Source organism: Erpetoichthys calabaricus, chromosome 12, assembly GCF_900747795.2.
Source record: "Erpetoichthys calabaricus chromosome 12, fErpCal1.3, whole genome shotgun sequence".
NCBI lineage: Eukaryota > Metazoa > Chordata > Cladistia > Polypteriformes > Polypteridae > Erpetoichthys > Erpetoichthys calabaricus.
This window is the reverse complement of record NC_041405.2, coordinates 94442856-94459895: the sequence shown is the minus strand read 5'-3', so window position 1 is coordinate 94459895 and position 17040 is coordinate 94442856. Positions and strand designations below refer to the sequence as shown.

Below are 17040 nucleotides of genomic sequence, written 5' to 3'. Positions count from 1 at the left end.
ATATGTATATATATATAAAGGATTTGGGGTGCCAACTGGTAAAACCCAGTTTAAGAAATTGATAGAAGAAAAATGGAAATTAAAACGCACTAACTGGGACATAACAAGCGTTTGTTACCAAGTCAGGTTCCTCAATGAACACCTGCTTTTGGTGGGCTGGTGGGGTTTCTATCAGTGTCCTGGATTAGGCATGTCTTTGCAGTGAAAGTGGGAAATATGTCAATCGTTTTCCAGCCAGTAAGCTTCTGAATTGAGGATGAGAAAGGTGCATGCTGAAGGTAGTAGATACTGTAACCAGAGGCAATTACCATACAGAATGAACTGTCCTTCTGTCTATTTCGAAAAGATTTTCTTCTTAAACTCCAAACTTGCGGATTAAACAGAGCCCCAGGGTCCTGTCCCTCTAGCTCCCTAATCCTGATGTCACGCTTCCCCCTCCCCTCGGCCCGCAGCCTCTGTCTTGGATTAGCACAAATTTATGATACTATGATTCTTAGCGCTATGAGAGAAGTTGCAAAATCATCCGGAATGTTCAAGCAACTTATAGAAAAAAACCTGATCTAAATCCGTTAAGTAGTTCTCTCGTGAAAAGTGGACAGACATATAGACAGTCAGACAGACAAATATGTTGTTACTTAACTGTTTTGTTATACATTACCCTACATACCCTTTTTACTGTATCTAACCTAATCAATTTATGCACTGCAAATAAGCCACATAACAAAGAACTACTTTAAATCATTGGAAATACAATGCAAGTCTGACAGCCATTTAAAGTTAAGTTTAAACAGACTTACACTTTTCAGGATTAACACATGTGCAAAAGTTGATATAAAAACAGAAAACTTAAAGCACTGCTCTTTACAGAATCTGCACCTATCGTCACAGGTTCTGGGTCCCTACATTACCAGCAACTTAAGTACTTTTAAACTTTCTAGTCTCCTATGTTATCAAACAGCAGGAAACTCATTTTGCTTTGCCTGTACTTTTTTTATTTCCTCTTAGGATATCTAAGGGCTTTTCTTAGGGTTATTATTCAAATTGCAAAATACCACAGTTACTACACATCAATGGTAGTTCTTTGGACATAGCCCTATGTTTAAATGAATTTGTTTTTCCTGTCAGCATTTTGTTTACTTACAGGGGCTGACATAAAAGACTGGGATGCACAGAATTATTCTCAGCATTACTGTTAAGATTTATACACCCAGTGTAATATGTATGTGTCCTGATGCTCAATCACTCTATGTTCATATTATTCTGTAAAATAAGATGTCAAGTAAAACCCAAAGTTATCATACTGATGTTCAATTGCAGGCATACAAGATTATTTCTGTAAATAATGTTGTCATTCTTTACCATTTTTTCCAGGCAAGGACTGTGCAAGGAAGAAATCAAGTCTCAGCCTATGTCCCCATCTGACTTTCTGGACAAGCTAATGGGAAGAACTTCAGGTTATGATGCCCGCATTAGACCTAATTTTAAAGGTATTTATCTTTGCTCTATATAAGGTGTGTTTAAACACATTAGATATTACTTTGTATTTTTCTTGTCAAAATACCAGTTTCCCCCCTTTAGGACATTTGTAAAATTTTTAACAAATGTATTGCAGCTTGCTAATGAACTGTGCATTCTTAACACACATCACATTTCAGCACTCAAGGAGTCCTCTGGAGTATGTGAATTTCCCCTTAGGATTAATAAAGTATCTATCTATCTATCTATCTATCTATCTATCTATCTATCTATCTATCTATCTATCTATCTATCTATCTATCTAACTAAAGCAAAACTTTAGCTAGACTTTTAAAGATAATCAAATTCTCTGTACCTTATCATCTGCATTATAGATATACATTATACCTGACATCAAAACCCTAAATTGTGCAGTAAGGTTTGCTTGAAATACTAAAATGCTCCCTGCTTTATTAAGTTACTATTTATAATATATTTAAGAGAGAATAGTGAGTATGTGGGTGAGTGTTCTGGTTTTGTTAATACCTACCACAGGATAAAATGACATCCTGCTCTTTCCGCCTTATATCTTCTTATGTACAGTCTCCTTCGATAGCTAATTGATTTTTACTAGAAGGTGTTTGTTAAAATGATTAACCTGAGCAAATTACTATCTCTGTCACAGAGCCAATAACACTGACCTACCGCTAAAGCTTTTACAGAAAGACAGAGATACCTAGAATACTTTGGAAGTAGTATGTGTAGTGTGAGGAATAAAACTTTTATGCATGCACTGAAAAACCTGTTAAATCTTCAGCCTTGTACCATCAGTTCTTTACATTTGCCAGCAGCTCCTAGTGTTTATTTCCCTGTGATTAATTATATTTTTGTGGGTCATATTATATTTTAAGTACTGCATCTATTAGTCACATAATGTTATATAATAAGCTCTTAAAAAAGGCATCTTTTGCTCTTAATAACACTTACAATGCATCAGTAAAATGATTATTTGTCTCTGTGCTATATGCTATGCTTGTGACTATACTGCTAAAATTACTTGTTAATATGAGAGCTTCATTTGGGCTTATTAAGCATTAATTAATTATTCACAAGCATTATACAGAAGTATGCAATGTTGAGAGATCTATTATATCTTGCTTAAGCCACCTCAGACAATTCCAAAGTGAAGTTATTTTAGTATGCCACATGGTAGAGAGATAAATAACCACTTTGCTGTTGCTTTGTTAGTGTTATTAAAACTAGAAGAAGCTTTTTTTAACATCCTGCTACAGTACATGACGGTAAGCTACTAAAAGATGTATCGGCAATACCTAAACTACAGTGTTACCGTAATGTGCACGTCATCCAGGGCTGCTTACTACCCTTCACCTAAAACCTCAACTGGATTAAGTGAATGTGAGAATATTATGTTACACAGAGTTGGTTCCAGACTTTCACCTGATGCTCATAAGATAGGCTTCAATTCTCCTTAGAACTGTATTTTGATTAAATGAGTTTAACAAATGAATGGAGGTTTAGATAAAGTTCAAATTGTTAGCTTGTATTTTATATGAAATGCATCATATAAAGTAAAGCTTCATAATGGACTGAGTTCGAGAGCATGCATATTTTCCATTAATCAGACACAACCTAATGTGGGTACAGTGGGTGACTGTGTTTAATAGGGTAACAAAAAGCAAAGAAGCATGCAAGTTTCCAAGCTGAAGTGTGTTCTCCCTACCATGGAGTCCTTCAGTCTGCACAGCAGGTAATCTCAACCTCTGTAATAACCTCTATTTTTACTACGTAAAACAACACATTTTATCTACAATGAAGCTTAGACCACTGCTAACCCCAAGGTTTGAGAAGCTGTGAAACTGCAGAGCCAGCTATCATGCTGCCACATAGCTAAATAAATGCAGTTTCTTCTTTTTGGGAAAGAAATGTCATGTTCATTAAGAAACAGTAATACACAGATGGTGCAGCTGAGCTTAAGCACATTGTTATTGTATGGTGATGAAGAAAAAATGGCAACATTCTTTGTGCAGGAAAACGTTCTTGATTTTTTGTATAGCTATGACAACAAGTTTCTGAACCTGTCAACCAAAACACAAATCTGTAGCTGACTTTAAAGCTAAAAAAACAAAAATAGGGTAAAAGAATTCTGACAGAACAGCTGTAATGAAGGGCTAAGCTTGTTACCAAATGCTCAGCAGACGGCTCCCAGACTGTCACCACCCTTACCTGTGATGCCTGTTTCAATATAATAAAGCCCTTCTAATTCATGACAAGGAGCTGTCAAAATGCAGATGCCAAGCATTTAATTGGTAAAAGAAACATTGTATTGCAGATAATTAATTCTCTTTTGTCTTTGTTTTGTTGTTATTTCAGGACCACCTGTTAATGTTACATGCAATATTTTCATCAACAGCTTTGGGTCTGTTACAGAAACAACAATGGTAGGTATTTGATTTTTAAACAAAATGTACTGAAATGTTGTTTGCTGTTTATTGTAAATAAACAATGAGGTGTGCAGTACAACACTCATTTTTAGCAAAAAATACTGCAGTTGTGTTTTACTTTTACTCCATGCTTTTGGCTGAAGCATCAAGGCACAGTTTACAATATACAGCAAATATCTTTTGGTTCTCTTATGTTTTTGTTTTTATTTATTGCTATTTTGCATTTTGTGCTGAATATGACATTGAAAGCAATATTGACTGCAATTAACATATTTGAATAATTGGTGAATATACTGTGCACGTTAAAAGGTAAAAATGTATAGGGCAAGTAGATTAGAAAGCATTTGTTACTGTAAATATTACTTTAATTATATATATATTTTTAGATGGATATTTTATTTTTAAATATTATTTCCCAAGGTTCAAGTAGAGTTCACACAATAATCTTGTTGTAAACAGACCTACATTTTTGCAGCTTCTGGGGTTAAATATAAGATGCTTTCTGTATGGAGCTTGCATAGTTTACTAAGTTTTCCTTGATTTAGTTCTCTTTATTTTTTCTTTGGTTTTTCTCCATTGCTCCACTGAAGTCAAATGAGCTGATACTGTGGAATGGATGGCATTACTGCAGTCGTACAAAGACCTAACGTCCAACGTCACTTGTTAGCCTGCCTTCCAGTTATTGCTATTTGCATAAGCTATTAATTTTGTACATCTATCTATCTATCTATCTACAGTATCTATGTAATGTAAGGCATTTCTCAGTTCATTCACAAATGTCAAATGGTCACATCAACACAGCTTTATTTTTTAACTGGTCATTCTTTGTTTATTCATTGTATATTTTTTCATGCCCTGCAAAAACTTGTTACCCTCCTTGAGTCCAGTGCTGCTAACATAGGCTATGGTTCCCCACACTATAAAGTGAATTTAGCAAGTTTGGATGTATGCATGTATGTACGTAGGGTACTTCATCCACAGCAACTACAACTGCTCCACTTTTATAAAGGAATGAATTCATAACACTGTTTTTTGCCCATCATTTGCAATGACAAGGTTGGCAGGAGAGGGAGCATATCGTAGCAGCATTGGGCACAAATACTATTGAGTGCAAACATGTTTATAAATAGAAAGAACTAGGTGGTGTTCATACTGATATTAACAAAAAAACAATATCCCAATATTTATCACAACAGCATAACTGTTGCAGTATTATATTAAAAAAAACTAAATATGATTGTGCAGAGAAAATAAATATAGCCTTTCCAACTTTTTGTTAAGAAAGACATTTAGGTTTCAAAAATGCAAGTGTGTGCCCTGAAACTGCAGACCCTTCAGCCATGTGTTTTTCAGCAGGTACAGTGCTAGGCTACTGACACTCTTTAAGTGAGTGACAGTATGTGTCTGTTAAGTATTACAATTCCGCATTCTTCAGCTTTGCTTTCTGTCTGTCATGGAAGAGGCATTTTAAAAAATGGTTGGATTTATTTTTCTTTTATTTACTATTGTCTAAACAAGCAACAATAACAATTTAAATAAAAGTTACAAAATGTCAGATAAAAGTAGGCCTTGAAAATCACTACCACACACTACTTTACATTTAAATCCAACCGAGTAATTATTTGTGACAAAAGGACTAAAAAATGCTGGAAAGACGATTTCTAGACAATATGTATATATAAAATCCTACGGGTTGTTTGTCTGTCACGCAAGAACTTCTGCACTCCTGGGCTTTCAGCCTTGCTTGTGTGTCAGATGGCAGCTTATGCCATATTAAGACCCATGAATTGGATGTTTGGACCACTTCAGCAGCAAAACTGGGTTTCAGGTCCTTCTCATGGCAGGCAGACACACATCCACATGCTTCACAGCAAGCAGCAATGCAGACACTCACAGTGGCTAACAGGACAAGCACAACAGTGGTGCTTGCTGCTGACAGGAGAAGCACAGCAGTGCAAGCCAATGAAAAAAAAGGTTACCAGTGCATGCCGCTGTAACAGTGAGGCACATTGCACAGGCCAACTGAAAGGCAGATATGACCAAAGAGTTAGAAGTGCAGGCTTCCTTAGCCATATTATCAGGCTTTTGGTCTATCAAGCACTCAGCATGTTCATCAGGAAAACAACTCTGACATAACTTGATGGCAGTGAAGGACACTGCAGCACTCTTGGCATGTCCAAGTATTGCTAGTTATGTATATTACAGCATGGAAAAAGAATATTTTTGTCAGAGGTATGTGGAGAAGAGGAAGAAAGAAGAATAGTTGAGGCTAAAGGTCTGAAAGCCAAATGAGACAAATATGAACATTAAATCTGGTAAATATTGCCAGCAAAAATGAATAAAATTTCAAGAATTTCTGGTTACATATGTTTGGCTTGGTAGGTCCCTGATTTAAGAAAACATGTTGCCAGCTTGAGGTCTATTTTTATACATATGTACTTAAAATTTGACTAATACAGAAAAACATTATGGCCTGGTGTTTGCTATTATAGGCCCCATGTTCAGCAAACATTTACTTGACCCTTTTCATTTTACACAGATTTCCTGGAATGCAGTTCATGTGTTGCTAGCTTGGATAACATATATCCATAAACCTGATTGACCTCTTGAGATCACCTTCACCTCAGATGCAATAAAATGAAGCACCTTTTATCGTTATCACATATAGTTCATTACATTTTGAATAGTTATTTTGTATCTTTGCGCTATACTGCAAACATTATGGCTCCGAGTTCAATCTGCCCATTTACTATTGACAAATACTGTATACAAATTATCTTATGTACTGCTTCTGCCATTTTTAACAAAGGGTAGAAGTGAGAAAGAATTCATATATATATATATATATATATATATATATATATTGTGGTGGGCGGCTGGGGGCTGTGCCCAGATAGGATGCCGAGAAGGACCGGGAGAGGGACTAAGACTCCCCCAGACCACGAGAGGGCAGCCGCCCTAGTTTGTGTGGGAGCCACGGAAACTGAGCATGGAACCTCAATCATATAGGCCCGTGGTCACTGCCAGGGGGCGCCCTTAAGACTGTGAAGCCCTGGACATCAGCACTTCCACCACACCCAGAGGTGCTGGCGGAAGTATTACCAGGGATATCCGGAGTGCTTCTGGGGGCTCATGCAGTACTTCCGCCCACACCAGGAAGTGCTGCAGGAAGCTCATCAGGAGGCACCAGGAGGACGTCCGGGTGGACTTAAAAGGGGCCACCTCCCTCCAGTCATCAGCTAGAGTTGGGTGGAAGAGGACGAAGCTCAGAGGAGAGGAGAGGAGAGGAGTGGAGTGGAGTGGAGGCGGCGAAGAGAGGACTTAAGAGAAGCCTGGACTTGAGGGTGTGTGGTGCAGGGGCACTGGATTGTGTGTGGGACTTTTGTAAATAATAATTGTAAATAAACATGTAGTGGGTTTGAACATTGGTGTCTGCCTGTCTGTGCCAGGGCTGGTCTTTCCACAATATATATATATATATATATATATATATATATATATATATATATATATGATTATTACAAAAAGTAAGCTAAACATTACTTATATCTTTAGTTTTTATACCTTTTTCATTCTCTGCCCCACTCTCAGCCATGTACTATACTTGCTATTTTCACCCTAAATGTGTTTTTCTTCCATTTCAGAGATTTCTCTAGCGTTTCATTTGGATGTACTGGTTGATTACTAATTATATTTTCAAGAAAAAAATGTACAAAATATTAGAATGGCATATTATGAGATTAATATATTTATTTTCATCAGATTATGTTAAATAAAATACATCAATTAATTTGACATTGAAGTTTTAATTGAAGATTGAAAACAATAAAATGTATCAAGTGAAAACAATATTGAATCTGGATAGAAAAGGGCCTCAGAATAAATAACGATGAAAAGAGAAGAAAAACAGAAATAAAACAGTTCCTCTAAAAAGTTCTAAAAAATTAACAGGATACGATTAAGGATACGGTGAAATGTACAAGATTTAATTCATATCTAAATGCCAGCTAATACACAAAAAAATCAATATGACCAGATATAATTAAACATGAAGCCAGAGTAATATTGTGAACAAATGAAATGAAATAAAAAATAAATTGCAAGAACATTGAGACAAATGTTCTGTAAAAAGTTCACACTTTGATGAAAATTGTACAGCTAAAAATAATTAAGATAGAATCGATGAGGTATAGCATTTAATAACACACAAAAAAAAAACCAATTAGATTACTAGAAGCGATAACATTCCAGCAGAGCTCAGCAAACATATACCAGTACAACATGTTATTTCTCAAGTTTAAAAAAACTAGAAACAACGTGGTTTATTTAGCAATAGAATGGACAAAGACAATCATAATACCACCAACAAAAACGGATATTTAAAAATTGATGCAATATACCGTATGCTTACCCATTCTTTTATTTAATAAATGTGCTTATTCAAGTTTCAAGAATATGGAAAACAGGGAGCCTGCTTCAGCAGTGTTCAGACTAACTCAGGATGGAGCCAAGAATATTTAATTATATTTATGCACTGACCATCAGAAAAATCTTTAGGGTGCTGATGTACTTAATTAGCATCCTAAGATGTAGATTGAATTGTTCCATGATGATTGAATTAAATGAATATTTAATGAAAATATAATCTTTAATTTAACACATATATTTATATGTTACTAGGAAGCATGCAGACCCATGGTCCTTACATAAAGAGCTTTCCATTGTGGCAAGATAGTGCTGTTTTCACCTTGAAAAATACAGCTTCACAATGATCACATTAATGATGTAAGTTTGCATGTATTCCACTCTTGCTCACATTCTTGCATTCTGTATACTGTATTGAGCACCTTCTGTGGTGAGTCTGACGGAGTTCTTTGTCCTGGTCGATGAACAATAAACATCAACAGATGGACTTTCGAGGATCTAACTTTTATTACAATAACTTTTCTGCCCACCAGTAAGGCGCTCAGTAGATGGATCCACTTTTCTTACAGTCATGTCACTTTGTCGATTACTTTTCTGAACCTCAATTTTTTTTGACTTTCCAGTACATATTAGGTCACAATGTTTCGATAAATGAATATCAAGGTTTTCACACCAGTAGATTGTGAATACTAACAGCTTGCTGCGCCATATTTGTTTGAGGTTCAGCAGGTGTCATAGCCGTCATTCTTCTTTTTCTTCCTATCACATAAACTGGCTTTTGTTGTTTGCTTCACAGTCAGCAGATGTTGCTGTTCTTCTTAAAAGTGATTCATATACAGCATGCTGAACTTTTCTATTTTGGCTATACATTCCTTTACTTTCACCATGAAAAAACACAGCATCACATTGATCACATTGGTGATGTAACTTAAAAAGTAGTGCTCATCTTTTATCTCTTTTCTTCTATTTGTTGCATTCTTTATCCTGCCACATCATCAGCCAATGCAATGACTTTGCTATAAGTAACCCACAAGTGCAGGTCAGTTTAGCGAGACTGCCGCGGCCTCACTTTTTTCTGCAATACGCATCGGGTGATAAAGTTTTAATCAAGACCAAGATAAAGGACCTAGCTTCAATAGTTTGCAAGTAATTGTGTGATCGACAGAAAGACCTACAGATAATATGCTTCTTTATAATCTTTACAGAGTTGTTTCTCATTGAACTGAACTGACGATAGCAGATGATATCATTTGCTGTTCCAGTAATTCTTGAGAGATGAGATGTAAGAAACAAGTACCTATTGAGTAGGTGCAGAATTATGCACTTGTAGACAAAAAAATAACTTTCATATCTGTAGTGACCATCATATCAAGAAGCTTTACAAGTAGAAAGCTTTAATATATTTTTTTATTTACCATATAACTTGCACTCTGGCAGGTTAAGTGACCTGCTCGTGAAGTGAGGGAAGTGATGACACTGCGTACGGTACATGACTTACAAAAGGTAGCATTTACTTGGTTTTTAATACTTTCATAATTCATATTGCCTTTACCCTTTTTGTACATTTCTATATTCTTTGACCTTAAAATGACTAAAGAAATCTACCCTTTTGCCTGTTACGAGCCTGTTTAATCCAGTTCATTGTCATAAGGGCCAGTACCCATCCTTACACAAAAATATGAAATTTTCAGTTTAACTTTTAATCTTTCTACATTAAAGAATGTATTGTGCCCTTGCCATATGTAATCACAGTTATTATGATGGTAATCAGGAGGAATTATGAGTGTACTTAAAATCCATTTTGACCTTTAGATGAAAAGAGGCAAACTGATTCAATACCAGTTATGCCAATCATTTTTCCTTTCCTTCTTTTCAACTGAAAGCTGTTCTTACTGGCTTTACTGTTAGATCAATACATTTGTTCCAGTAGTTCACAACAACAGGAATGAGAGATCTCACAAATCTTTCAACATATTGTATAAAAATTTGGATTTATGGTTACAATGGCAACCATAAAAATGTAAATTTAATTTCCTAATTATCTTTTGAGGTCTTATAGTTCTGGCTTTATGGATTGCAATGCAAGTTTTTCTGGTGGTAGGTAAGTGGTCACTTATCACGTTTACATTTTAGACATTTTTGATTTTTGCAGTCTTTGTGATTGGTCTAGTTATTTTAATTAGAAAATAATCCATTGTACTAAAAGTAAAGCCACAAATGTGCATTACTATGAAAAGAGTAACAAATAAAATGGTGACAGGTGAACAACACTGCTTATAGAAATGGGAATGCTATTTGTTTTCTGTGTCAGAAAGATGACAGTAAATAATTTGACATGGAAGACAGAAAAATCAATGAAAATAAGATTTAAGATTAAGAAAGCAAAATACCAGCAGGAGGATTAAACAAAAAATCTGTCCAGTGAGATAAAAAGTGTAAACATCTTTTACTGTTTTCAGAATGTCAAAAGTTAAGCCACTACATTTAAAAAAGGAATAAACTTTGTGAGACAATATTTCATTTATTTAAAACCTTTTATAAGAACACTGAGTTTAAAACAGTGTCAGTTGCTGAAATCACTTCAAGTATTTATCTCTTCTCTGCAGAATAAAAATTGTAGTCTTTACAAATGTTGCAAAGAGCATTTATAAAACCACTTCTTAGAAATACAGTAATGTACGTCCAGAATAACTAAAGGCATTTAACAGATGTGTCAACAAACATTTCTAAAGAAGTCACATGTTTTATGTTTATTGTACTGCAACAGCCAATGATCCACTTTTGCACTGCAACTTCTAAGGCAGTTGGCACTTGTTTTTGAATAGTCTGCATTTATGAGAATATGGTCATTGGCAAACATTAACCTGTTTAAGATCATTCAGTTATACTATTTATGTCGCAAAATAAAAATGTTTCATGGCAAGCACCACATAAAGTATATCAAATTAAAAAAAATTTGCAATTGCACTTTCTACATTTAAGTAAAAGCAAAATTAGTCTAGATGTAGAATTTATGGTACTCGCAATTCTCTCAGTTATGGATATAATGATAAATAATTTAAATGAACAAGAAGTACTTTGCATTTACATTCACTATGCTTTTCCAATAAATTTTAATCTGCTATGCTTTGCTGCTTTTGTTACGTGCAGAGTGGCATGTCACTTTCAGTTGTTGAATTCAACGTTTCAACTGTACCTGTTACTAATTGACAGTAATGTAACAAATTATCCATCCATCAATCCATCTCCTACTTCTGCGTCTTTGAACTACACTGTCAAGAAGTGTTGGAAAGGATATTAGATTGTTTTCAGGCATACTCATACACACACACACACGCACGCACACACACATGCACATACACATTCAGATAGTGCCAGTTTACAAATCTCAATCAAACTACCATGCACCTCTTTGCGATATACTATGGGAAACCACAGAAAGAAAGAGAATTTTTTTTTTTTACTTCATACAGCAAGGTCCTACGTTGGAATGGAGTCTTTAAATTTAGGATGTCGCAATACACAAACGTATAAAATTATAGTTTAAATTCAGTCTTCTCAATTACTGCCATTTGATCATTCAACCTTAAAATAGAGTTCTTGGAGACTTACTTTTATTTATCTTTCAGTTAGCACATTTGCTGGATGTCTTGGATAGTGAAACAGCCAAGTTTTGATTTAAACAGTTTAAACAGTTACAAAACACTAAAATTAATTTTGCTGGCGATTCCACAATTGCAGAATGTAAAACTCAGTTAAAAGAGTTTTTTTTAAAGGTTTTCTGGGATAGAAAACAAGGAATGTTGCTTCCTAATGACTCATTCACACTTATGCGTTTTTCTCACAGTTTTGTAATGCAAGTAAATCATCTACACACCAGCACAATCAATTCTATTTCTGCCTCTCATTCGCAATGGAAGTAGAATGTATTTTGTAAAAATATGTCATGTTGCATATTTTCCACACAAAAACACGCCTAAACATACCGTTATGTACATTTCTGTGATTTCTCCAAAGGAAAACTCACTTTATGGAATGCTGCTTGCTGCTGCTTCTGCTGTTACCAAGCAAACAACTTTTTCCTATTTCTTGATTCCTGCAGGTGAGAGTTTGCATGAGAGTTTCATTTCAGTCTGTGATGCATCTTTAGGATTGCCATCGCCAAGATTCTCATCGTAATTGGTAAAATGGGCATCCTCTTACTTGTACAAAACATACCACATGTTTGAATGCTCAAGAAAAGCACCACACATGACACAAAATGAATGTGATGATTTTTTTCACTATTGATCTTTACCTAAATACAAAGTGTCAGACACATGTAGAATTAATGAATGAAAATGCTTCCAGACAGAAAATAAACACATTGCTTTTTGTGTCAGTGGCATGGATTTGTCAGGAAGTAAAACACCATTTTTTATTTTTTTTGCAAAGCAGACTACTGTGTTTTTCTGCTAATTCAATTTTGCACAAATCATTTCCCTCATTATTAGTTGATAACTTTCTTTTGGGTGGGTCCCATATGAATGTTTAATCCATAACACTGCAACATGTATAACAGTAAGACAACTATAAATGTACAATATATAACTCAATTAGAAACAGCAATGTGTCCCCATGTTAAAAGTCATTTCTGTAGCAGTCTGTGGAAGCTCTACTGAAGGTCACTAGAGACAGCTTCTGATTTTTATGTACACCTAGGCCCTTCAAGCTACCTGCTTTGGTTTTTATAAAGAAGGAATTTCATTTAATAAGAATATAATATGTTAAGCTTAACAAAAATTCACCCAAAACTGTCTGTATGCCTGTGGTACCTATACAATTAATAAGTGAATTTTGCCTTTGAATAGGTATGTTTGTCACAAGGATGTATGTCCTCAAACCTGACTGCATTGTTATTAAATGAAAAGCAAGACAACCTGTATAACTTCAATCCAATCTCCTGCTTTTGTACCATTTGATAATAGCAGGCAGCTTTCAAATAATAAAAGGTCTGTTACAGGCTATTATATATCCTGGAAAAGTGGCAATTCATTATTTGATTTCAGGATTAATTAAATAAATTATCAAGAGTATTATAGGGGTCTGTATTCTTACATCCTTACTGTGATTTGTGTTTATTGATATCTTGTTAATGTATGAACATAACACCAAGACAAATTCCTTGCAACTATGTTGCCTGGAAATTAAGTTCAAGTTCAAGCTGAATCCTTTATTGCTATTATGAATTATTATTTTTTACTTGGTAGATAGCTTATTAGGAGATAGAGTAGAAAATATTCACATACCAAATATTTTTGAGTCTATTTACAATGCATTTAGTGTTTTTAATTGAGATCAGAGGCAAACAGTTCCTAATATCTGGTTTCTATCCTTCAATTAATAGACAATATGCAACTTAGGAAGGAGAAATTTATGTTTTAAAACAATTCTGATCCTAGCATATTGCTAGATAGTGGTAGGCATTTATTGTATAAAATATTTTAAGAGATTACTTGTCATCTGGGCTGATAACCCCTAAATGATTTTTTAAAAAATCACAGCAAAAGTTTTCTCCCGATTTCAATTATGTTATTAGTTTTTTTTTCTATTTTAGATTGTAAAAATATTTTATAAAATTTCTTACATGGCTGGGACATTGCAAATAGACACACGAGGGAAGATTAGTATGCAGAGATGTATGGATATATAGATATATGGAGGGCAGGCTAGTATGCTGAGATATAAAATGCAGTTTTAATGTTTTAATGCAGTTACAGTAATGAACAGAATCAAAAGACTTACTAAGGTCTACCATTCAAAATATTTTTGATAGACAGATAAAATATATTTATCATCCATCCATCCATTTTCCAACCCGCTGAATCCAAACACAGGGTCACGGGGGTCTGCTGGAGCCAATGCCAGCCAACACGGGGCACAAGGCAGGAACCAATCCCGAGCAGGGTGCCAACCCACCGCAGGACACACACAAACACAAACACACACCAAGCACACATTAGGGCCAATTTAGAATCGCCAATCCACCTAACCTGCATGTCTTTGGACTGTGGGAGGAAACCGGAGCGCCCTGAGGAAACCCACGCAGACACGAGGAGAACATGCAAACTCCATGCAGGGAGGACCCAGGAAGCGAACCCGGGTCTCCTAACTGTGAGGCAGCCACCGTGCCGCCCATATATTTATCAATGGAAGATTATTTCATTGCTGATTTGAAGATTCCTAGAAAGCCCACATGAATAGTTCAAATTTAACATGCCCTTCCAAACAACAGCGAATACATTAGCACTTTTCACTAACTATGACTTATTGTATCCAGCAAGAGACTGGGAGACAACCTCTTAGGCCTAGTGCTGACAGCCTCAAATCGTCTGCTTCCATGTTCTTTAGTAAAACACTTTGTGTTACACAGAAACATATCTTCAGTTATTGAATAGATAAAGGCTGCTAAATCTCAGTTCTACCAATTAGCAATACCTACGGTTAAACCATCTTCCATGAGTAATGATGGAAAAGTTGCATTTGGTCAAGAGAACTAATTCATATTAATTCATGAAGGCTGAGAAAATAAAGCTTAAAAAGCACCTATTTCCTACCCCATTTATATACTATGAAATCTTAACCACTTTGGTTGGAATATGCATGCAGCTCACATTCTTGAGCTCCAAAATTTCCTACAACAAAATATTATGATCACATGTTAAACGACAAAATCTCAAATTTCCAAATAACGACCAATCAATGGGAGTCTCCATTATTTAAAAGTCTTCAGAAACCTACATATAGGAAAATTATTGAGGAAAACCAGCTTTTAGCATCTTGTCATTTATTAAAGCTATACTACAGGTCCAGGTTTATTTTTTTATTGTCTTCTATCTCAAAGCGATAAAAAAGAAAGCATTAAAAGTAACTAAAAATTGTGCTTGATCCTTAAAAATATTTCTACTGCCTTCTCTTTTTCTGTCCTCACTCTCAGCTTAGTCCAGGCCACTTTATATAATCAGTCTCTTTCTGAAAGACTAGCCTAATAGAATGTGCATGCAGTAGTTTTTCATTATATAGCTTATTACAAGTTCTTTATCAACACTGCTTAATATTAATATTGCATCATAATTTTGCCTTTAAGATACGACAGGAAAGCGGCAGGGTTCTCTTCTCTGCAGTTTCAAGGTGTTCATTAGTTCTAGTTGTCTAGGAGATGGCTCTTCTAAAAAAATAACTCTGTGGGTGGCTACACGAAAGCATTTCCAAGTCTAAAGTCTCACTGACATTTGTAGTTGTTTCTCTGTTTTATGCTGAAAAGCAGCTGCCCATCTTTTAAATCTAGTTTTAGATGTATTATCTTTTAGAGGTGTTTAATTTCTAGGTTATTGGTCTGTGAAGATAACCTTCCTGTCAAAGTATGCATAATGTTTTGGTATGTGTGGTATTGATCATACAGCCATACAAATGTAATTTTCCTAGAAACCACATGAGATTTACTCATGCTAGAATAACCATGTAATGTTGTCTAGTATCATTGCTTTAGAAAGGATTCTTACTTTAATGGTGCTATATCCATCCATTCATTTTCTGAACCAGCTTTTACCATTAGAGAGTCACAGAGAGCTGAATTCACATGTACTGTGTTTGTTATTAACCATCCCTGAATGGGTTGATAGGCTACCTAAGGATGCTCACTTGCTAAATTCATGCCCACTCTCAATTATTTTAAGAGTAAACAGAAATTTACATTTTCTAGGATGTAGAAGAGACCATAATATTTATTAAACCTAAACTGTGCTTTAAAGAGAAGGTTCAAAATTCACACAGTGTTTTGGCTGGAAACTGAACCTGTCTGCTGAGTTAGAAGACAGCAGTGCTAACAACTGCCCCTCCTGGCTGCCACTTCTCTTAACAGTACACCACTCTAATGTCTACATTTTATGATGTGACTTTCTCTACTATTGTGGTCTACACATACATTTCACTAGTTTGCAGCTAGTGTCATTTTGAGAGACTGTATTTGAAGGCAAATGTTCATCATTTCTTTGTGGGTTTTATTATTCAACATGGCCTTCCAGTTTATTATCAGATTAAAAAGATGAAACTCATCCCATACTAATCCACATTAACTTAAAATCTTGTTTTTCCAGTGCTTATTTTCAATGCTGTGTCTACTATAGCAATTCTGTTTTGTTGCAACATACATAATGTCAAACGTTTGGATTTCCTCAGAAGGTTTTATGTTTTAATAGAAATGGATACATATGTTTTATAAAAATACCATTAAATTGATTTAAAAATACAGCCTTGGTATTACTATTGTTTCTGATGGTTATTAGTACTTGGAATGACTGATTTTTAATTCATTATTAAATAATTATTAAATCTCTCTCTCTGATCTGGGATCTCCTCCTCTAAACAAGCAAACTCTAACATAGATTTCCAAACTGGCTTTTGGGCCCAAGCCGAGATGCCCAAAGGTTGGGGGAGTTCTTCTCATGAAAATTACGCCAAATAAATATCTGAACTGAACTAATAACTCGAGACTGATGATATTATTAATGAATTTGTGAGCATAATAGCAAGACAGAAACTTCTATAAAATAGGACAACTGATTTATTAATAATTCTTCTATATTTCTTCTCTACTTTTGTTTTACTGTATGTAGGCCTGTGATAGGTGGTGCCCTATGTTGGTTGTTTGAGTTAGGAT

The 17040-nt window shown here is 35.1% G+C and overlaps 1 protein-coding gene across 2 annotated transcripts in view; it reads left to right on the top strand.

Moving 5' to 3' along the window:
- glra4a (glycine receptor, alpha 4a) overlaps nt 1-17040 on the top strand; it is a 241277-nt gene that overhangs the window by 151993 nt on the left and 72244 nt on the right. For both annotated transcript variants that reach the window (XM_051934415.1, XM_051934414.1), the window contains exons 2-3: nt 1372-1487; nt 3847-3914. In XM_051934415.1, the coding sequence (XP_051790375.1) occupies nt 1372-1487; nt 3847-3914 (184 nt within the window). The remainder of the gene's footprint in view (nt 1-1371; nt 1488-3846; nt 3915-17040) is intronic.